Genomic DNA, 25053 nt, shown 5'->3' with positions numbered 1-25053 from the left:
TTGCATGAATTGGTCATAAAATGTGCTTTGAACTTCATCTAAGTCACAACAATAGAAAAACACAGTCTGCTTAAAATAATACTACACAAACATTAGATGTTGCCATGGTTTAATTGAATATAACATGTAAACATTCACAGTGCAGGGAGGAAAAAGTATGTGAGCCCCTAGCCTAATGACTCCTCCAAGAGCTAATTGGAGACAGGAGTGAGCCAACCTTTACTCCAATCAGTGTGATGATATTGGATGTGTTGCTGACAGCTGTCCTGCCCTTTAAAAACACACACCTGTTTTGGGTTTACTGGTTTCAAGAAGCATTGTCTGATGTGAACCATGCCTCGCAGAAAAGAGCTCTCAGAAGATCTACGATCAAGAATTGTTGACTTGCATGAAGCTGGAAAGGGTTACAAAAGTATCTCCAAAAGCCTTGATGTTCATGTGTCCACGGTAAGACAGACTGTCTACAAATGGAGAAAGTTTAGCACTGTTGCTACTCTCCCTAGGCATAGTCGTCCTGTAAAAATGACTGCAAGAGCACAGGACAGAATGCTTCATGAGGTAAAGAAGAATCCTAGAGTGTCAGCTAAAGACCTAAGAAATCTCTGGCACATGCTATCATTTTTGTTGACACATTTACAATAAGGAAAACATTAAACAAGAATGGAGTACATGGGAGGACACCACGGAGGAAGCCATTGCTGTCCAAAAAAAATATTGCAGCACGTTTGAAGTTTGCAAAAGAACACCTGGATGTTCCACAGCACTACTGGCAAAATATACTGTGGACAGATGAAACCAAAATTGAGTTGTTTGGGAAGAACACACAACACTGTGTGGAGAAAAAAAGGCACAGCACACCAACATCAAAACCTCATCCCCACTATAAAACATGGCGGAAGGAGCATCATGGTTTGGGGCTGCTTTGCTGCCTCAGGGCCTGGACGGATTGTTATCATTGATGGGAAAATGAATTCCAGAGTTTATCAAGACATTTTTCAGGAAAATGTACAACCATCTGTCCACCAACTGAAGCTCTGCAGAGGATGGGTGATGCAACAGGACAATGACCCAAAGCATACAAGTAATTCAACAAAAAAATGGCTTCAACAGCACAGAATACGCCTTCTGGAGTGGCCCAGTCAGAGTCCTGACCTCAACCTGATTGAAATGCTGTGGCATGACCTTAAGAGAGCGATTCACACCAGACATCCGAAGAATATTGCTACACTGAGTTTTGTGAAGAGGAGTGGTCCAAAATTACTCCAGATCGTTGTGCAGGTCTGACCTGCAACTACAGGAAACGTTTGGTTGAGGTTATTGCTGCCAAAGGAGGGTCAACCAGTTATTAAGCCCAAAGGTTCACATACTTTTTCCTCCCTGCACTGTGAATGTTTACATGTTATGTTCAATTAAACCATGGCAACATCTAATGTTTGTGTAGTATTATTTTAAGCAGACTGTGTTTTTCTATTGTTGTGATTTAGATGAAGTTCAGAGCACATTTTATGACCAATTCATGCAAAACTCCACGTAATCCCAAGGGGTTCACATACTTTTTCTTGCAACTGTAAATAGGTACTTCTCCAGTGGGAAGATCACAGTGTTCCATGCGCCTCAGCATGTTGTCATGCTGGCCACAACCACAGAAATATCTTTGGATAAGGCTGACTCCCTTGGCTAAGAAATGGAGGTGAGCACTGCCCCCTAGAGTCCAAAATGACTGGGCAGGGGAAACTTTACCTTTATCTATACTTGGGAAACTTCTTTTTATGCACATATCCAATCATTGTTGAATTAAGTATTAACCTGTAATATCATTAATGACAATACTGGAAGTTCATGTCAATATTCTGATACCACTGAAAATGAAGATGGGGTAATAACAGTTGTGAAACAATGAGGTTCATATGGAACCGAATGTTATGTGTATCTTGCCCAACTTCTAAGAGTATCAATATTTTGGTAACACATGTACTCAGCAAAACAACTGGTTGATGTAAATGTTTCTGTGTAATGGAACATATTATTTTAAGCTCTGTCATCAACAGTTTTTGCAAGAAACTATTTTTAATTAGCCACCATACCACCTACATCACTTAATATAAACACACACACTTCAGCAGATTTGTACATAACAGTTTATTGGGTTTATTAATAATTTGGGCTAAAATAAGGTACAGAAAATCAATTATAGGTTAATACTGTCTTATACAAAAAGTAGCCCTTTGAATACCCCCGTTATAAAAATCCAGTAAAAGTGTTAAAGAATATAACAATATAATCCTAAAATTGTAATTATATTAGTTCGAAAAACAAAGACAAAGACCATTTGTGATGCTAACCATTTTTCAGGTTCCCCAAACCTTGAGAAATTCATTTTTAAATTGTATTCTGAATATTTAAATGTAGCTTAGTTCATGGAAATAGGTACAGATACTTTGTTATTCTTATATCAGGCACAGACTGGAAAACATCATTCAACCTCATGGAAATATACTGTTAAAAAAAATTAACCTTACTTAAAAGGTACAATTTAAATTAGTAAATTACTGCTGTTCAGGAATTAAGTTTTAGCAGTATGGATTTTATAAGTGATCATGAAAGCCAAAATTCTTAAAATGTAGCACCACAAGTAAAGACTAAGTTACAGTATATAATGAAGGTCTAATTACAGCAAATGATACATGCAGATGATGTTTAAAAATACTGAACAATTCTTTAAAGTCAGTTAATGAAAACTAATGTACAGTAGGGTTAGGTTTATACTAGTTATTTGGCACACATATTCACATTTTCACAGGTTTTCAAAATACTAGGAATTTTTCTCCTTGCTATTTAATTATAATTACAGCTTCATACAAATAATACCGAAATCAGCCCAGATCTAAAACATTCTAGGTAAAACAAGTGTGTTCAAATCAAATAGCATAATTTAACCCAGTAATATAACCTATGTAGGACACAAAAAGATTGTAGGTGTTACTTCTGAACAGAAGAGGTATTGAACAATTATCTTTCTAAGGAGGAAAAAGTACTATTAGTGAAAACTCTTCAGATTAGCATTATATTTTCCAAATAAATTACAAGATCAAAGTGAAATCTTGCTGTGATCCCATTTTTAAAATTAAAATTCTGGATTAATAAATGGCAGAACATTTTTACTATGTTTATATATCATTCATTGCAGATTTCAAGAAATATAATTTGGATTTTATTTTTGAACATAGTAAATACAGACTAAAATATGGACATCATCTGGTTTTCCTTATCTGTGTGTAACAACAATCAAAATGAAAATGCCATAATTACTTTTTTTAATGTTAGAAGCCTGAAGGACATTAGATTAAGTCACTCTCTTTCCAGTATTTCCAAGTACAGTATTTATGTCTGTCAGTATGTATGTATGTCATGGGTATACTGGGGTCATCAGGGAGTAGCTAGTTTCTTCCATGATGAATACTTATGCTCTTCCTTTGTAGAAACACATGCCTCGGGTACAATTTGACCTTGCTTTCTTCGAAAATTAAATACAAATTTGAAAATCTGAAAAAATACACCTAAAAAGTCTGAAAAAATAACTGAATTTTTTTTCTAAATTATACTACTTCTTTTAAACTCACATACGTCACAAAATGCTACACACATGGAAATTACTTGAAAATATTTACTGTATAGCACTGGTAAAGTACAGCAGTCCACAAATAGTCAAGGCATACTGATACGTTACTTCATACAGGTAGTTCTTGACTTACAATTGGCCATTTCACAATTGATCATAGTTATGATGGCCTCGGAAAGAGTGTTTTTCTAAGCCCGTAAAGCACTTCCAAATATTGTAAAGTGTAGCACTGCCCCCCTAATCACATGACCATATTTCAGGCTCTTGGCAGCCTATTCGCAGGTACAACCAGTTTCCAAGCGCCCTACAATCATGTGAATGCCATCTGCTATCTTTTCTGCTGGGAAACTGGCAGGGAAGTTGCAAGTGGAAGGGACAGAGGGGAGCAACTCACCCAGCCACCTGCAGCAGCTTTGTACATGCTGGTAGCTTCCATAGCCAGCCTGAAGCTCCCTGGGTGGCTGAGCGGCTGGATTTGGAACCAGCTGAAACCTCACAGACATCAGCAGATTTATGTATCCATGTAGATCCCAGGCCTCCCTACCTGGTGCAGCTTCCCCTCATTCTGCTGAATGATCCACATGGTCACTTAACAACTGTAAATGAATGAGCCAGGATGGTAGTCATTAAGGGAAGCAGTTATGTGATGTGTCATTTAACAACTGCTTCACTCAACAAAGATTCCAGGCTCAATTATGGTTGTAGGTCAAGGACTACCTGTATATAAAAAGAGTAACATTGAAAAAAATTGCAAATATCACTTATTTTCTTGTAGGTCAGTCTGCACGCAAAGGTCTCTATTCCAAAAGAAATGAACATTCCTTTAAGACTTTCTTAGTCTTTCCTATGAAAACCTTTACAATGATTTCAAAGAAATAGGCAATACATAATATTTATAGGGTAGGTAACTTAAAGGAACTTTCAAACAATCATGTCAGCTGCAAAAAGGAAATCAGGAAAAATTAAGAATAAGAATTTAAACCATAAATATAATGTGGTTATAATCAATTTATATATTGAGTGCAAAAAAACCCCAAACCCCTCAGTGGCATTAATCCATAGTATTAGATGAACAACAGGTTAGGGAAAATCTAAACATTTGTGTAATCTGCATAGTAAAATCAGGTCAATAAAATATTAGTAAATCTTAACAAACTCATATTGCATTTAACATTTTAAAAAGATTAAAGAAATCTTATTTGTTTATAAAATAGAGAATACGTCAACTATATATTTGTTTGCTGAATGTTAAGAGACCTTCCAAGTGACAGCAGGATAAGTAGTATCCCCACAAAATAAGCTGTGTCTTAAATCTTAAATGATTCCAATTAATGAAAGTTATCTGCAATGATGAAAAGAGAATATTGACAGGTTACATGGTTATGCATACTTTTTAAAAATGAATAATAGTATATTTTATAATTATATATTTAATTATATAATAATATAAAAATATAATTAAAAGTAACAATGATAACCAAACTTTTCATTTACAAATCTGGGAAGTAGTAATACCTATAGATTCCTCCTACAAATTTTATTAATAAAATAATAATGGCACCATCTCATAGATATATACTATAAAGAAAGATTACAGCATAAAGATCACAGGGAATCACAAAAGAGTATATTGTTCTAGTCATCTTTCCTCTCTCTATTTTCGTTAGCCTACGTTAACTCCCTCTTGTTTTTTGCAATGTATTGCTAAAAAAAAGGAAATATCCCCAACTATCTATGCATACACTGTCTCAATTTCTTTTGGTCGCCATAGTAGCGACCAAACATTCCATTGTTACAGAATGTTACTGCATAACATTCTGTGATGCCCACAGCCATGCCTGTTTTTAGGATCTTTTTTTGCAGTTGTCGTTAACCTTACACTGTAATTATTAAGCATATATCACAGTCATTAAGCAGACGTGGCAGATATTAAATGAGTCTATTTTTTCAATGGGTATTTTTTTTTGCTGGAAATGGGAAGTGAATGTTGAAAACCAACAAAAACACAGAAAATCATGGTCATGTGACTGCAGGACACTGCAAATGGCTATAAATGCAAGCTGGTTATCAAGTGCCCAAAATGTGATCACAGGACCGTAGGGGGAAAAAGTTGAGGTGGTTTGGCCCCCAGAACTGTGGAACTGGATCACAAGTAGCTTTGTAACTTTGACTGGTCATTAAGTGATTGGTCATTAAGTGTACACTACCTGTATGCGGTGTTAAATGTTGTAGTTCATTACTTGCTTGATCATTTAGGAAAAAAAACAGCCTGCCCTCCTCTCTTCCCTGTTTCATTCTATGTTTTGTTTAGGTTCTTTCAAAGTGAGGAAGGGAAGTTAAATTGTATTACATGCTGGTATGACAGCTGAGGAAATACAGAAAATGGACAAAGCACTATCTCATTTTTCTTGATTTTAAAAGCTATTCCTCCCCTGAAGAACAGGATATAGCATACAGGGAGCATTAGTAAATTGTATGCTGTCCAAACATTTGCAAAGTTGATTGTGAATTGGTTCTTTAGTCTATTAAATTTAATTTTTTAAATTTAACCCTTATGGCAAGTAGACAACTGTAGCACTTGAATGAATGAGCAAATAATTAAATAAATGGATTCCTTTTTGTTTCAGAATGAAGTATTTATGTCACTCTTAAAGTTATTTATCTAAGTCAAAATCATGATAAAAAGATCAAATCTGTAATACTATAATTTTCAAAGCAATATTTTATATATAGTAGTTTCAATATAAAAGTGTTCTTACCAAATAATTTAAACTTTGTACCCATGAGTTGCACTGCTATCTCCTTCACCTCCCTGCCTTTGCATCTGCATCTGTGCCTGCATCCTTGCAATCATTTCCTGCATGCGGCGAAGCTAAAAACAAAGAATATCATTTCTACATTGGCTAGAATTCCTCCAACTAAAGGAGTGCTTTGGCAGCTTACAAAAACATTAAACCAAAATATCACCAATTAAAAAAACCAACAGATTTTATATCTTTCATCTAAAACTATGGTTCTTTTGTAGTACCAGTGTGTGATAACGGTATCATAAGGCCAAATTATTTCTCCACTTTTATCTTCTACTCCCTCCAACTGATGTGCAGTACAGGTAAGAAACCTATGGCTCTCGAGATATTTTTGAATTATAGATACCATCATAACCCAAAGCGAAGACATTGGTTATAGATGCTGAGAACTAGAATTCAGCAATTTTCCAGTTTCTGGTTCAGTTTTTACATTTTTAATATGATGCTTAAACAAATTCTATAGAGATCAATGGATTCAATTCACATGAATTAACATCAAGACCATCATGAAATAAGGCTTTATTTCATTATACAAATCTAAGAGATACAAACCAGATCAATTATGCTAACAGGCAGCAATAAACCATAGTTTGAATGACAAAATTCAGTATGACATTTAAATCCAAATAAAGAGTTACCTGTCCATATTTGGTTATTAAAAACTGGGAATGAAATCTCTTTTGAACTGAAAGGCTGCAATAAACTGATTTTAAGTCACCAGTATCAATTTAAAATTCCGTATTTTGTATACCTGAAGAATTACCAAATGATGATCAAGTTTCTTTCAAGTATACTTTTAATTATATAGTTGCATGAATTACTTTCCCATTGCTACTTTATAAATCTAATCTACATAGCATTCATGATTTTCTGTCAAAATACATAAATTCAGTTTTTACTTGGAAAACGGTCATAGTAGATCACATCAAATTAGGCTTTATTTATTTATTTATTTATTTATTTATTTATTTATTTATATATATATTTATATATTTATTTATTTATCGTATTTATATAAGGAAGGCCTGGACTCCGATTGGGTAGATCCAGGGGAGGAGACGGGGGCAGGTCTTGAGAGCGTTATCTGGGAAGAGTTTGACTCTGTGGCTCCTGAGGACGTGGACAGGATTCTGGGCAAGCTTAACGCTGCCACATGTTTATTGGACCCGTGTCCCTCCTGGTTGGTACTGGCCTCCCGGGAGGTTACACGAGGCTGGCTCCAGGGGATTATAAATGCTTCTCTGAGTGAGGGTGTCTTTCCCGCTGCCTTGAAAGAGGCGGTTGTGAAGCCCCTCCTCAAGAAGCCTTCCCTGGACCCGGCTATATTATCAAATTATCGTCCAGTCTCCAATCTTCGCTTTGTTGCAAAGGTTGTTGAGAGTGTGGTGGCGCGACAACTACCCCGATACCTGGATGAAGTTGTCTATCTGGATCCGTTCCAGTCGGGCTTCAGGTCACGATACAGCACGGAAACGGCATTGGTGGATGATCTCTGGAGGGCTCGGGACAGAGGTTGCTCCTCTATCCTGGTCCTATTAGATCTCTCAGCGGCTTTTGATACCATCGACCATGGTATCTTACTGCACCGGCTGGAGGGGTTAGGAATAGGGGGCACCGTGCTTCAGTGGTTCTCGTCCTTCCTCTCTGACAGTTCGCAGTTTGTGTTGGCAGGGGGGCAGAGGTCGACCTCGAGGCATCTTATTTGTGGGGTGCCGCAAGGGTCAGTCCTCTCACCCCTTCTGTTCAACATTTATGTAAAACCGCTAGGCGAGATCATCCGTGGTTTCGGGGTGAGTGTTCATCAGTATGCTGATGACACACAGCTATACATCTCCACCACAGACCACCCCAATGATGCCCTTGCTGTGATGTCCCGTTGCCTGGAGGCCGTGCGGATCTGGATGGGGAGAAACAACCTCAGACTCAACCCCTCCAAGACCGAGTGGCTGTGGCTTCCGGCGTCCCGGTATAGTCAGCTAGTACCATCACTGACAATAGGGGATGAGATCTTGCTCCCCACAGAGAGGGCCCGCAACTTGGGTGTCCTCCTGGATTCACGGTTATCTTTAGAAGATCATTTGACGGCCGTGGCCAGGGGTGCCTTTTATCAGGTTCGCCTGATCCGCCAGTTGCGTCCCTTTCTGGATTGGGACGCCTTGCGCACGGTCACTCATGCCCTAGTTACCTCCCGTATGGACTACTGTAATGCTCTCTACATGGGGCTCCCCTTGAAAAGCACCCGGAGGCTCCAACTGGTCCAGAACGTAGCCGCGCAGGTGATTATGGGCGCAGCTCGTTACGCCCATGTAACACCTCTCCTACGCGAGCTGCACTGGCTCCCGGTGGTCTTCCGGGTGCGATTCAAGGTGTTAGTTATCACCTTTATAGCGCTCCATGGCTTAGGACCTGGTTACCTATGAGACCGTCTTTTGCCACCAATAGCCTCCCACCGACCAGTTCGTTCTCACAGGGAGGGACTACTCAGGGTACCGTCAGTCAAATTATGTCGACTGGCGACTCCCAGGGGGAGGGCCTTCTCTGTGGGGGCTCCAACCCTTTGGAATGAACTGCCCCCGGAGATACGGAATATCCCTGATCTCCGTGCTTTCCGCCGTGCCCTCAAGACCCTGATGTTCCAACAGGCGGGACTAAACTAAACCTCCCCCCAGAGCTACGTACAATAACAGACCTCCGGATTTTTCGTCGGGCCCTGAAAACCCATTTATTCCAACTAGCTGGACTGGCTTGAGTCAAATTTTAAATGGATTTTAAATTGGAATGTTTTAATTACGGCCAAAATTATTTAATTATTTTAAATAGTTTTTAGACTTTGTATGTTTGTATGTATGTCTTGTTTTTACTTTGGCTGTTCACCGCCCTGAGTCCTACATTGGAGAAGGGCGGTATAGAAATTTAAACAAATAATAATAAATAATAATAATAAACATATGAACATGTGAATGATTTTTTAAATGTTATCTAATTCTGGGTTTTATTTGATTGACCAAACTAAGCAATAATTTTAATTAGCAATTTTATAATGTTTGTGTGTCTATATTTTTCTTGACTGTACACCGCCTTGAGTCCTACGGGAGAAAGGCGGTATAGAAATATAATAAATAAATAAATAAATATGCCCCCCTTCTCCCGTAGGACTCGGGGTGGCTCACAAAATAAAAAAACACGACAATAAAATGATATTAAAATAATCCAATTTAAAATCCCCAAGCAATTAAAACTCCCGACAGATCAGGGAATTTGCTGAAAAAGCCATGTCTTCAGGCCGCCGCAGAAAGTGTGGAGGTCGGGGGCTGTTCGGAGCCCAGTGGGTAACTCATTCCAGAGGGTCGGTGTGATCACAGAGAATGCCCTCATCCTGGGTGCCACCAGCCGACATTGTCTTTGAATCTGGATTAAGCCTTTGAATCTGGATTAAGCCATACAGGTTCATTTGCCTCTCCTTTCTCACTAATTATAAATCAATGAATGGCTGTAATTGTTTTAATTTTAAATTTATGGCCCCTGCAAAAGGGTACCTTTCACAGAATTCAGATTGAGAAGTGTTTGTGCTAGATGCCTTTAAAGTTTTAATCTTTACTTAGAAAAGCTTACTAATAACTTTGTAATTTCTTGGCAAAATCCTGCTGAGTAATATTCTGTCCCTATGGTGTAGGAATTCAGAACTGTTTATGAATATCACATAATTTGAAGATCCAAAATACAGTATATTTTTTTAAAAAATGAAGTCCTTACTTCTGCTTCCTTTTCAAGCAAGATTTGATCTTTATTAACTTCTTCATCTTCAACTTTTCTACATTTAGGAGGGGGAAAAAAGAAGGCTTAGAAATATACAGCAATATTTTCTTAAAAGCAGCAACTTCTTACAAAGGAATTTAATGCAAACATATAGTTCTAGCTAAATACTGTTTTCTATCTGATAGTATTTAACTACTACTGACCAATATTTTTAAAATGCAGATACAATGGTAGTAAAAGAAGGAAAAAACAGTGAGTAGTTATTACTCTACTGTATGTATTTCCTAGGTGATGGGATTTTCTTTTATTTATTAAACTTATATGCTGTCCATTTCATTCTACAAAGAGACCTGCCAAAGGAATATTGGTTTACAATGAAATCTCTATTTTAGAGATACTGGCTACACAGAATAGCATGGGAATGCTTAGACTAGAGTAAATCAGTATATGACTTATCAAAACTGACTGGAATTGTATCTTTACTGATAGCAGAAAATTCTAGTATGGGTATTAAAGCTAGTAACCTTTAAGAGTCATCTGTGATGAACATGGGAAGAGCACAACTTGGAAAGAAAGAGGAGTAGATAAAGAGCATGAATTCATCAATGAAACATTACAAAGCTGAGTATTTCTAATACTAAGTGAAAGAGTAAGAATGTTGTAGATGTATATGAAGGTGGATCGATTTTGGGAAATAGAATTGAGCAATATATGCATAAATTATGGAAGTAATATAGGTTCAATAATTATTACACTGTAAGTCAGAAAATGAAATTATATTATTTAAATTATGAAAACAGAAATTAATATATTAATGAAGGTAAATTTTACTTTCTACAAATATTTCAGGTACAAGTATATATGCACCTTGCTTGAGTAGCGATAATGAAAGAACCAGGGATGTGATTTGTATGTAAATGTCTTCCTGAGGAACAATTATTGGAGCATTCAGACACTTCAAAATGAAAAAGTATAGCTATTGTTTTTGAAGTATTTTAGTATTTTGAAACTGGGGGAAAGGGCTAACAAAGAATCTCCAACAGAATGAACTCAATAAAAAATAAAAATTACCGAATGGAAGTACATTTTAGAATGGTTGGGAAAAAAGTGAGATGTTAAAGTGGAATTAAAAAAAATACTTTGAATCTTAGAATGTTAAGAAAATTGATGAAAAGGGAAATCATTAATACAACGAGAACATTGAAAAATATCATGGCTTCAGGTTTAAATGGCATAACTAGAGAAACATTAAAATATGAATGAAGTTTGCATACAACATATTTAACACGTGTGAAAATTGCATCTGTTCCTAATAACTGAAAGAATGCTTTTGCTGACCCTTTACAGAAAAAAATATAATAAGAATAATACACCCAAATACATTGTTAGATATGCTTGGAGAGTATTTGACATATATTCAAAATGGTAGCAATCAAAACATGACAAGAAAACCTGAAATATAATGGAACCATAGACCATTTAGTAAGAGATGCTTACCTGCCACCCTTTTTAAGTCTTTCAGAACGGAAGTTCTCATAGTGAAGATCTTGAGTCACTTCTTGAAGATCCTGCATATGAGTGCTGGAATAACAAAAAAACTATGGTATAATAATTATTTAATACAGCTCAACAAATTTTATTTTAATCCTCAAATAAAAAATTATGCATTAGAAGCAGTGAAATGGAAAACAAGATATAAAATTTGACTAACCCAATGGGTTTTAAACATGCTCTGAAATGCATACATTCTACATTGTTATTGTGTTTGCTACCCATCCTTTAATAGTTATATAACATAACTTCATATATAACACAAATAATCAAAATTTTTAAGAATGTTATTTTTCCACAAATAGATGTATGTTGAAAATATGAACACCATGAATGGACATTTTATCATGAGTGATGGACATGTAAAAAAACTAAAAAAATGGATCCAAATACATACTTTAATACAGGCAATTTGAAAGATTAATATTCAATTTAAGCCACAATTTTTCATTTCAGGACTGACAGGCAAATAGAAAGGGGTCACGGAAGATTATTTCAATATATGATCACAGCAGCCAGATTACTTTATGCATAGAGATGGAAAGATTCGACATTATGGGAGAATGGTAGGGGAATTGAATAGATTTTTCTGAAATTGATAAATTAATTTCATTACAGAAGAGGCATTATCTACATTTATTGCTGATTACCAGCCTCTTACAGACTTTTGTGTAAAAATCAAAAGAATGAAATTTTGACTTATGGTTTTGATATTTAGACAGAATGGATTATAGAAAGAATAAAATGATGTAACTTTAAAGGTCAAAATATATTTGCCCTTATATCTGCTATGAAGAATACGTGAAGCCACTGTTTTGTCTTTTTCTATTTTTAACTTTTTTCCTTTTCTTACACTTTTTTCTTTTATTTATTGCTTTGTTTTCCGTGTTTACTTCTATTAATCTGTGTTATCTTTTACTTTCTTATTTATAAATTTTAACAAAAATTATACTCATTATGATATTGGAGGATGAGGGAAGAGATGCTTTTTAAGAAACAATGAGACAAGAAAGGGTGGAGTCCCCTGTGATTTAAGATAGGAAGAAATTTGGGAAAGACCTGTCTTATTGATTGGGCAGTTAAAAGTAGCGGGGGGAAATTTCTACCTTCAGCCTTACAAGATTCCTTCAATGCAGCCTTACAATAAAATGGAATTATTAGCCTCTAATTTTATTTCCGATCTGGTTTACCTGAAAAGATTGATATGTGAAATCTCACTTAAGAGACTATGTGTGATAAAAAATAAAATAATATGTAATAAAAAAGGTTGTAAAAGTGGCCACAGTCACATAGTGCCTCACTTCACAATTACACTCCTTAACAATTAATTTTCCAGTCTTTACTGTGGTCGTAAGTTAAGAACTATCTGTATCTCTTGTTTAACAGTTCAACAAACAATAATCATTTTGCTTTGTATTGTGTAGGATAAAAAAAAAGGTGAACAATGACCAAAGTACAGGGATAAATGCACTTTACTTACATCAGCATGGTTCTTAGTTTTAAGAAGTCATTATGTTCTGGATTTTCCACTTCAACAACACCCCAGGGATAAAGACGACCTCTAACTTTTTTACCCTTAGCTTCAATTAATTGATTGGATCCCACAACACAAAATGGAATGCTGGTCTGGAATTGAAGAGAAAAATAATCTTACAATCTCACTGTGCTTTGCAATTAGAAGTCTGATAACAATCAACACCAATTTAAATTTCTGAAAAGAAAGTCAACTATTTATTAAAAACACAAGACATGCCATTGACTAGAAACTCCTTATGGACTTTATGCATAAAACAGCAAAAATGCGCTTATGATTTTGTTTTGATAATCAGATTATAGACAGAAGGATAAGATTGTAACGATAGAGTAAGAAGTAAATTTATAACTGTACTTACAACTGCTGTAAAGAATATCAGAAGCTACTTCTTTGTATCTTTTTTCTTTTCTATTTTCTTTACTTTTTTATATTTATTTTCATTTTGATTTATTTCTTTTTCTTACATTAGTTTTTATCTTCCTTTTTAAATACTTTTCAATAAGATACATAACCTCTTGTATCCTACCATTCTCCAGTTAAAAATTTCTTGCCTAACCTTACTGCTTTCATCTTTTCTTCATAATGATTTCTGATAAAAATTCTGCTGGTTACATTCATTATCTTCTGTTGCCATCATCTAATTCTAATGCTTCTGTTAAGTTTCTGTTATTGCCCCCTTGCATTCCTTTTCTATACTTTTAATTGCTACAATTTACAATGTCAAAAAAGATGCAAAGAAAGCAAAATTAAAAAAGGAACTCTTGCTACAAATTCCTGCTCCATACTCTCATTCTGAACTCATATTAAAAAAAAAAAAATTGCAATCAAATTTGGATGACAAAGCATTTTCCAATTCAGAGATCAAAATTCCCTTTAGTGTGAAGAATTCTCTTCCTTCTGAGATTAGAAACAGATTAAAAACACTAGCTTTGATAAGCAAAAATAATAAATTCTAGAAATTAAATAAGATGACAGGATAAACTATTTCTGACTTAACAAATTGTCCTTACTTTCAAAAGTCTGGTCTGTTCTTTAAAATCTTCATCTTCGTCTGATTCTGCATCGGGCAAGTGATAAATCTTGATGCTATGTTCTTCAATTTCATCCAAAATCTGACCCCAAAGGACAGTAAGATATAAATAAAACATGGGCTGAGATTCAACATCTGCAAAATCAACCAGGATTTTTTGCTTGCTTTTTATATATGCCCCCTCCCCCCTCCGCTTACACCCAAACAGCTTCTGAAGGCCAGAAAACCATACCCCTAGAATTACACATTGTACAAAGTGCTGCAGTTGGAGAAGCCAGCAATTATTCCCCTTCACTTCAATACATTACAACTATACACACTACCTAAAAGTTCAGTGTTCATTAGATTCCGACCGCCCTATTATGCACAATATATGAATCATGTTTTTCTTTATGCTATGCTTATATTAAAGAAAAAAACCTCACCCTTTTCTTCAGTCTTTCCCGCTCTTTCAGCGTTAGGGTATCAGCTTTTGCAATCACAGGTACAATATTCACTTTGTTGTGTATAGCTTTCATGAACTCAACATCCAAAGGCTTGAGACTAAAAATACAAATTATGAATTCCTAACATTTAGACTATTTCTTTCACAAACTAAAAATCAACAGAAGCAGTTAACATAGAAACTTAAACATTTCTAAAAACATTCAGATTCTTAGATCAAATTACTGCTTTGTTCACATCAAGGAAGTAATATGCATTATTATTGTAAAACATATCTCATTTTTTAAAATGTAACTTTATAAAATAGAGAAGTTGTGATTTTGGCTATCATCTTAAGTATATCATGCCACATGGACATCCCCTGCAAAACTATGGGTGGCAACCAATAGTTGTGACATATTCTGTCCAATATGCCACAAACACAATCAATTTTATACCAAACAAACTCAAACTACTTGATGCAAATTTTAGGTTTTTAAGGTAAAGGCAACTTGCAAGTAGATATATTATTACCTATAAACCCTCCTCCCAGCTAGGAAATACATACTGTATATTCACATGCACACATGCAAAATGTATAAAGTTATATATGGGCATTGAAGAAGGATGATTTGTAAAGGTGGAATGAGAGAGAAGTATAGTAAAGGGTTTCATGTAAAGTAGATTTAGCTAATTTCCTTTTGATTTCATGCTTTAATTTCCTTTTACTTTAATTTCCTTTGACTAGCATCACTTTTCCTGAAACAATAGCATAATAGATATGTTTGTATGTATTTTTATAAACAAACCATTTTAGAATTGTAGAACTTAAATTGATATATGTGTGTGTGTGTGTGTGTGTGTGTGTGTGTGTGTCTGTGTGTGTAGGTCTTTGGTTATTCGGGTTTTCTCCCGCGTAAAATTGAACAGAATTGGCCCTAATCAGAAATGAACTTCACACAAAAAGATTCCTCCTAGACCGAATCAACAAAGATCTCCTCACACTTCACCTCAAACTCAGCAACAAGATCCACCCCGCACTTTGGGACAAATCCAAACAACTCGCCGTCTGGAGAGCCGAAACACAGACCACCCTCAAAACAGACACACACACCAACAAACTCAGAAGACTACAAGACCGCCAGAAACAAACCCCTCCCCCCTCACAGCCACACATGAAACAAACAGTGCATAACATCTCAGATAGGATCCTCACCAAAGCCGAAACCAATGTCCTTTTCAAAGGATTCAACTTTGCAGTCGCTCCCAAACACATCCCCACTGAAACCATTATATGCGGAGTTGAAACCAGCCTGACCAAAATCAACCCCGACGACGCTAACAGAATCAGACTCGAAATCACCAACATCCTCTGCACCAGCAAGCCACCCAAAAGCAACTTACCCAAAGAGGAACAGATAGCACTACTTAACCTGAAAGAAGACACCAGCATAATAATCCTACCAGCAGACAAGGGAAACGCCATGGTGATTATGAACACATCTGATTACCAAACCAAATTAACCAACCTACTCCAAGACTCCACATACAAACCCCTAAACACAGATCCCACCACCTACCTGGAAAAAACCATCCAGATACCCCAAGCTCTATGGTCTCCCCAAGATACACAAAGAAGGAACCCCACTTAGACCCACAGTCAGCTCCCTAGGCTCACCTCTACAAAACCTAGCCAAATTTCTCGCCAAACAACTACAGCCCTATGCAGAATCCATCACCTCACACGTAAAAAACTCATTCCAGTTCATAGATATCATAAAGAAACAAAACTGACAGCCCAACGACCTACACGTGAGCTTCGATGTCATATCCCTCTTCACCCAAGTGCCAATCAAAGAAGCCTTGACAGCTATCCAAAACAAATATAACCCCCCCAAGCACATGCTAGATCTGACCAACCACTGCCTATATAACACATACTTCATCTATAACGGACAAAAATACAAACAAATAGAAGGAGCACCCATGGGATCACCCCTCTCACCTGTCATTGCAAACCTCTATATGGAACACTTTGAAACCCAAGCTCTAGAAAAATCTGATCACAAACCCAAACTCTGGCTCAGATACGTAGATGACACCTTCATAATCTGGCCACACGGGAAAGAAAAACTGGACAACTTCTTCACACACTTCAACAGCCTACACCCCAAAATAGAGTTCACCATGGAAACAAAAGCTAACAACCAACTTCTCTTCCTGGATGTCTTAGTCTACAAGAAATCCAATGGCTCCCTAAAACACACCATCTACCAGAAGAAAACACACACAAACCACTATCTGCACGCACTCTCACACCACCACTCAGCACAGATCAACTCTGTAGCCAAGACACTCATCTCCAGAACAAAACGCTTAGCTGACGAACAACACCTAAAAACCGAACTACACACTCTCACTAACGTACTAACATCCAACGGATTCCAAAGAAATAAGATTACCAACCTAATCCAAAAAGAAACCCCCACTAAAACCCAAGACAAAGAACAAGAAAACGGCAAAGCCCTCCTCCCATACATAAAAGGCACCACAGACAGAATCAGCAAGATCCTCCACAAACACAACATCAAGACAGCATTCTGCACAAACCGAAAAATATCCACCATCCTAAGAAACCCCAAAGACAAAATTGAGTTAGAAAATCAAGGAGTATATGAAATCCCATGCACCGCCTGCCCCACCACATACATCGGACAAACCAACAGAAGAATAAGTGCACGCATTGAAGAACACAAGAACTCAGTCAGAAAAGAGGAACCAACTTCTTCCCTGGTCCAACACCTTAAAGCCACAGGACATGAAATTGACTTTAAAAAGACCAGGACTATCACCTAAACTGAACACTTTAACAACAGAATAATCAGAGAAGCCACCGAGATAGAAAAACGCCCACACAGCATGAATAAACGAGATGATACCTCCCGCTTACCAGCCATTTGGAAACCCGCCCTTATTGACAAATGAGTCCCTAACACAAAGAATGACACCAGACCCACACTCACGAAAACCACACAGGATGTCACCACCACACATCCATGCAAAAAGCAAACCAAAACCCACACCGATGATGAGGCACAACCACAAACCAGAAGCCAGACCACAGCTGCATCATTAGCCACTTTAAACCCCTCCAATCCATACATGAAGCAAACTGACACCCGTGAAGATGTGGCACAACCACGAACGCAAAGCCAAACAACAGCAACACATCTCACCAGTTCAAATCCCCCTGCAACTCAGACTAACCCGAGCACAACCAAGCCCCCACCTAAACAGAACACCCCCCCACCCAATCAGAGCACAGCCAACCCCCCCATGCAATCAGAGCACAGCCAAGCCTCCACCCAATCAGAACACACCTCCACCCAATCAGAACACAGCCAAGCTCCCACCCAATCAGTTCACACCCCACTGGCAGTTAAAAGGAAGAAACAGCTGCGATCACACATTGCTCTTAGAAGCACGAAGCCGAAAACACCAGCCTGAAGATGATGAATGAGACTTCGTCGAAACGTCGCCAAGACACTTCCAATTTTACGCGGGAGAAAACCCGAATAACCAAAGACATTCATTCATTCATTCATTCATTCATTCATTCATTCATTCATTCATTCTGGTATGAATGCACTGATCCCTTATAAATTGCCTTTTTGGAACTGAATCCAAAGCACTGTTCCTAGTACTTACCCATGACCAAATGGTGAGATGAAATAGAAGCAGCAATGAACTCGGTTATCCACAATATGCCGTCTATTCAAGCCACTCTCATCATGAAGATAACGTTCAAACTGCTCATCAATATAGGAAATAATGGTCCTGAAACTATTAAAACAAATATGAAACATGATTGTTTAAATGTTCATTATCAGAGATGCTTTATAATTGTTGTTTAAACCTAAGGAAATAATAATGTTTAAAAATAATAATTCCATAAACTGAATTGTTGTCAAAAGAAATGAATATGCATAATACAGAAAGAAATAAGAAGGCATTAAAATGTTTTATAATAATCCAAATCCCAACACCTTACAAGACTTTCTGCTATTTTCTATAGAGTTTTGGTTGTTAACTGTTCATCCATGAATGGTATCGTTTTTATTCTACATATATCCCATTAATCTGGAGACTTTACATAAAAACATATGAAATATGTAATTAAATTTAGCAATTCTTAACATTAAAGCTAAGAATTATAAACAATATAACTCTGTTTATATTATTATAGTTTGTTTAAATAATTTAACACATCCACTGAATACATACCAATCTCGACAATTAATAGCATCACCATATCCTGGTGTATCTACTACAGTCAGACGGAGCTTTACACCTCTTTCCTCAATTTCAACTGTTGAGGCCTCAATCTGTACAGTTCTTTCTATTTTTTCTAGGAAAGGAACAAAACTGGATTTCAGAAGATTGCTGACATCGAGCCTTTATGGCAGGATCAGGAATTAATTATTCTCAGTAGATAGCTGATTAAGGTATACCTCATAGACAAATCAATTGTGATGCTGCAACCCAATATATATTTTCAATTATAAATTATGCCATAGAATTATAAAGCTGAAATGTTCCAAGGCAATCTAATTCAAATATATGGTTATTACTCCACATTTGACAAACCTATCTGATTTAGACAGGAGCACGGTTTGAGATGAATGATTTTCTAATAATCCAATACATGTAGCTGATAAAAAGAAAAACACCCTACAACTGAAACAGCAAAAAGATCAAGTCTTGTGCTGCAAGAAAAATTAATTGCAAAATGTAGATCAGGTGGCAGATTTCACCAAAATTATTGCAATATACTTTTTCTATATTTTAAAGAATCATAAACACCTTTTTTTGAAAAAGGATGTTTTACAATGAATACATTTGTGATTGTATATAGAAAATTATGTATATAATAAAAATGGACAATTTCTAAAACTATACCCCCCCAAACACTTTACATAAATCTTTTTGCATTAGAATCCATTTAATTTTTCTATTGCAATATTAAGATACAAAAGATTGTACTGAAAGGACAAGTTAATCTTACCAGCTGCTCCTGGGATTATCCTTTCTGGGTAGAGATCTGTTAAGAACAAGCTGTTTATTAGAGTAGATTTTCCCAATCCAGATTCACCTATTAAATAATATAAAATACAGTTAGAAACAAGCTTAATCATAAATAATTACCTTAACTATTTAAATGGACTATTATTATTCATTGAATTTCTGCATTGAAGCTCATATTTAGTGTTCAGATTTAGGAATTTAAAAACCAAATACCTTTTTGATTATAGATCTAATTTTCTGAATGAGCAATTATAGACCATATATAACAGGCTCTATGACGCAGTTCTTTGAAAAATTTATTATTCTGAAATATTGATGCATCAATTAAAAAGAATATACCACAAGAAATTTTTACAAATTAAGAGTACATTTTACTACAACAATTGAACTGGCATCTTGAAGGGTAATAGTGCATATATCAATTTAAAAAATTGTAATAATCTTACCAACTACCATAAGGGTAAATTCGAAGCCTTTTTTCACAGACTTCCGATGAACCTGGTTTGGAAGGTTTGCAAATCCAACATAACCAGGGGTTTCTGGATTTGCAAACTTTTCAGCAGGCTGTTGCTGAAAAGAAAAATAGAATACTAAAATTAAATAAAATTGTATAATTATTTTTGTAAAATTATTGAGGAAATGGTTAAAATTACAGATTCACTAAATTTATTCATTTGGTGTTATTTGAAAAGTATAGTTCAATAATTGGTTTAGAATTAATAATTAATAACAAGCTATCAGAAGAAATGGTTAAAGTTACAGGGGGTTGGACTAGAAGACCTCCAAGGTCCCTTCCAACTCTGTTGTTCTATATTCTATCTTGACTTTGCACAATCATTATTGACTCAATTCTCATGTTCCATTTATTTCACATTGGTTTCTGAAAATATAATTTATTGTGAAAAATGTCCTAAGAAATATTTAAGTATAACAGAAACATGATTTTAGATTCTGATTAACTTGGTAAAATAGATTAGTCTTGACATTTCTGAAATGAGTCTATTTTTATTACACAATATAAACAAATTATATCTTAAATTCAGGGATACAGAAAGTACTGAATTTATTATCTTTAAGAAAAATGAGCCTTTTATAGGAGAAGAGCAGTCAGAGCTAGCCGCTGTAGTTAAATGCACCATCAGTTTAGAGTCCCGGAGTTACAACAAAAGATCCAAATCCAGCCACCTTGAATTCTGTTGACTATTATCGACCACCAATTTAGTGTTGACCATTAATTGATCAAATTCTTTTATATGATCAGATTCTTTTATAACTGTAGCTCAGATTTATGAACAATAAATCTGAGCTACAGTTCAAGCAAGGGTCCTGATCCTTTTCGCCTGATACTCTTAAAATTAATGGTCTGTCTCAACTGCTTGAATGCAGATTCAATATAAAAAAGTATTTTAATTGGAATTGTATCAAAAATATCACATGCAAAAATGTGAGGATTTAAAAAGCATTTTTTTCCTGACTTTTAAAAAGCATTTTTTCCTGGCTTTTATTTCCTAACAATCAACTCCTTAAGAAATTCAACCATTATTAAATAATCTTCACTAGCATATTAATCACATTCTTTTAAAAATGTATCACCTGTAAAGCTAATGAATTTAAAAAATACGTGTTCTTTAAATTAAAAGTTTTTTGCTTACCACATTAGCAAATATATTTCTTTTATTGCCAGTGTAATATATGGAACTAGTATAGACTGTAGCAATATTAAATAAATGCATCCATGAATACATGAGTAGTCACAAGATGAGAAATTAGTTTTTTAAAGTATTTTTTGCATAAACATTAATTATAAAAATATTTAACTAATCTAATCTATTAATTATAAAAACCTACATCTTATATTGATTCACATGCTCTAAAATAATGAAATTATAGAATATAAACTACAATTTATGTATACAAATTGTCTATTATATGTAGAAATCAACAAATACTCATTAACAAAGGCATTCCTTACCTTAGACATGTTTCTGTAGATTAACACGAACTAAAAAAAGCCCAAAGTAATATATTGTTAGAAAAGACATTATGTCTTATGATCAAGTTAGGTTTGTACAGCAAATATACATACATAGATATACTTATATGGAAATAAAGCTAGTGAGCTCTAAGAGATTCATTTGTTGGTAAACATGTAAAATATACAAATTAGATTCTAGCCCATCATTCTCTTGGATAAGGGGAAAAAAACCCTGATTTTAAATCTATAACCAGAACTGCAGAATCTGTGAACTGAGGCTGGGATACTTCCCAGCAAACCTAAAATTAATTTATTAAAATCTGCAGGAAGTTCAGGAAAACTGAAGCAGAATAATATTTCAGGTAACATTATTTCTGGAAGAAAATAAAATAAAGCATAGCAGAAATTGTCTTATTTTTTCTTTGTGTGGTATAAATTTATTCCTCTGTAAAAATTAAGATATTATTTTACTATGTATTTATTTTAGACTTGAAGCATATCTGCATGAGGATATTCTTTCTTTAAAATCTTATAATCTCTCTCTCTCTCTCTTTCCTTAGCAGTAATGCTCTATTTGTAATACACCTGAGACATCTTGTAACCTGCTGGTAGCATTACATTTTCTAATTTTTAAAAAAAATTCAAGCTACAGATCTTTTCTAAACATCTCTATATTTATGAATGAAGGCAAATATACACGTCCCATGATGATGTTGCCGAATCCAATCTGGGTCTGTCTCTAGGACCAGAGGTCTTCCGAGCTTTTGGACCCATGCTGTAACCCATCTTCAAGGAACTTCTCTCTAGCAATGTGTATCCCCAAATGAATTAGTTAAAAGGACAGCAAAAATAGGACTACAAAAGGCATAGCAGATGCAGATCCATTTTGATAGAAATAGAACCCAAATGTTACAATGAACGTTAGATTTTATTATATAGAATAATTATATAGGCCCATTTTTAAAAATATAAGTAATATTACATGTCAATTGTTTAAACTGAAAAACATACCGAGAACAAAGAACATGTCAGTTATTAAAGTCAGATTTTCAGTATATATCCTTAAATGGCAAATGTACCATTACTAATTATTCAAAACAAAAGTACTTAATAAAAAATTGAGGGAGTAAAATTAAGATATGAAGCGTTGTGAAAATCAGTTTGAATACAATCAGTCATTCCAGATTTCTTTACAAAGAGAGAGCCAGAGAAAAGAACTCATCTGACAAAGGGTTCCTATACAACAGAATGGACAAAGGAAGCCTTTGAGAGGTGATTTTCTTCCTTAAAAAATCTGGAATGCAGGAAACAACAGTCCAGTGCCAGATATAGAAACTATACTCTGCTACAGAGAATTTTTCTGAAATGCCAGGATACTCGGCCCAAAAGGAATAAATAGGGAACAGAGAAAATCCTGACATGAAAATCCAGAAAATCCGTATTATTACTGGAAATTAATTTTGTGTGATCTGTAGGAACCACATTGATGTTTTCAAATGCTGGAAAAGAAAGATGCCCTAAATTGTAAAATAAATATAATCAAGATTTCTTTGCTTAGGAATGACCTAAGAAAACATCAACATCTCCAATGTAAGAAAGAGGAACAGTATCTTTCTTATCCCAGAGGTAGACTCCCCAACATGTCAAGCCGGGAATGTCAGTTAAACCGAGCAATTTCTGCTTCCTCTCCTCCCCACGCATTTTTAAGTCTCTGCCTCTTTTCCACTTCTAACGGACTCTTTTGCATCCAGGTGACTTTTAGATGCATGAAATCCAAACTATCATGACTGTGGCGGTGTGTGTGTCTGTGTGAGGAGAACAAAAGATCAAAATCCGATTCATCGAAATCCTTTAGCATTTCTTAAGACAGAGTGGGAGGGTCCTCCAGCCAGGCACCTGAGAAATATATATATTTTTTCTTTTAACACCCAGCCTCTCTTCAACACACTTTGTTGGGAGTCCAAGATGGAGCGGCGGAAACTACGTTCAAATCGTCCCCCTCCTCCCCGCGACTTTTTCCTATATATATATATATTTCCTATATATCACATATATATATACATATATATATATATTTTGAGAGGCGGGATCCGTTTCCTAATCGTCCCCTGAAAACTGAGGAATGCACTGCTGACTCGCTAACCCTCTTGAACGAAATAACGCTCGTTACACCACAGCCTCCCCACCCGATTTTCCTCACCCTCCCTTTCCTCCCCCCCCCTTTTCCTTTATTGCACACCCAGGTACGGCAAGAACGGCGGCTTTAGAGAATGGGGAAAGGGGGGGGGGAGAATGCAAAGTAGGGAGTGGGACGGGCAGAAGGCGTCTGCTTAGAAAAAGCAGGAACGGTCCCCGCTCCCCGTTTGTCTCAGAATAAAAAAAAACTGCGGCCACCGTCACCACCGTATATCCCTGCAAGTTACCCAGTTCAAGAGAAGCCGCACAGCAGGAGATGCCGCACCTGGGAGCCGCCCCAAAGTCGATCCTAAATCGCCGCCGCCGCAATCTCCGAACCCGCCCAACCGCTTCACAGGGTCCCGCAACGCATGCGCAGGCTTGCCTCTCTTCACAAACGCATCTCCACTCAGCTCACGAGGCAAAATCATTTCTCCTCCCCCTTGAAAAAGCTTTCACGGCTTTCGCGCGCGACAAAACAACGTCAAGGCTGCTGGTAACAAAAGCGCGTGCGCTACCCTCCTGCCAACACGTCACCTCTTCCGGTTGCTATAGTGATTTATAAAAAAAAAGGCAACGATGGAGGAGGAGCTTCCTCCTCCTGATATTAGCGGGTGACGGATAGCTTCTTTCCTTCACCAAGATGGCGGCAAGCTCTTCCTATTCGGCTTAGGAGTGTTGCGAGTCCATGCGAGGTAGGTTTGTATGGTTTTTCACATTCTGAGCACTATAAAAGAAAGAAATTAACAAGAGGCTGACGGAAGGATTGTTATGTAGGCACCGCTTTTATAAAAGATTGTTGTAAGGTCGAATTAGTGAATAGGCCTTCAAGTGCGGGAACTCTTCGGTAGTCCTCAATTGTAACTCTATGGTGTCTTTAATTTCAATTGGTTTCTGAGGGACACGTGATGTCTCTCGCGGTATTCTCATTCTGCACAGTGGAACGGTTTAGGCAAATGTATTATTAGAGGCATTTCTTGAAAAATACGAATCCTACCAATTTTGCCTTTGAATGCAATTCACCAAAAAGTGTGGACTTGACGAAGAATGTTGACCTTGCCTTTAGCAGCCGTGTAGAAACAAATCGACCTTGTAACT

At 36.2% G+C, this 25053-nt stretch overlaps 1 protein-coding gene across 1 annotated transcript; it reads right to left on the bottom strand.

The window, feature by feature from the left end:
• Nucleotides 1–2124: 2124 nt before the first annotated feature.
• Nucleotides 2125–24527, bottom strand: SEPTIN2 (septin 2). The gene is made up of 13 exons (XM_034439529.2): nt 24242–24527; nt 21778–21807; nt 20252–20375; nt 19786–19872; nt 19005–19128; nt 18429–18563; nt 14723–14840; nt 14278–14379; nt 13214–13359; nt 11680–11763; nt 10180–10237; nt 6379–6491; nt 2125–4961 (listed from the first exon to the last, which is right to left on the bottom strand). The coding sequence occupies exons 2-12, from the start codon at nt 21784–21786 to the stop codon at nt 6387–6389; spliced, it is 1092 nt and encodes a 363-aa protein (XP_034295420.1). The 5' UTR covers nt 21787–21807; nt 24242–24527; the 3' UTR covers nt 2125–4961; nt 6379–6386.
• Nucleotides 24528–25053: the final 526 nt, after the last annotated feature.

This window comes from Pantherophis guttatus, chromosome 6 (assembly GCF_059756535.1).
Source record: "Pantherophis guttatus breed Tessera chromosome 6, ASM5975653v1, whole genome shotgun sequence".
In the NCBI taxonomy this organism is placed as follows: Eukaryota; Metazoa; Chordata; class Lepidosauria; order Squamata; family Colubridae; genus Pantherophis; species Pantherophis guttatus.
Note: the sequence above shows the minus strand (reverse complement) of the source record. Positions and strands in the feature narration are given on the sequence as shown.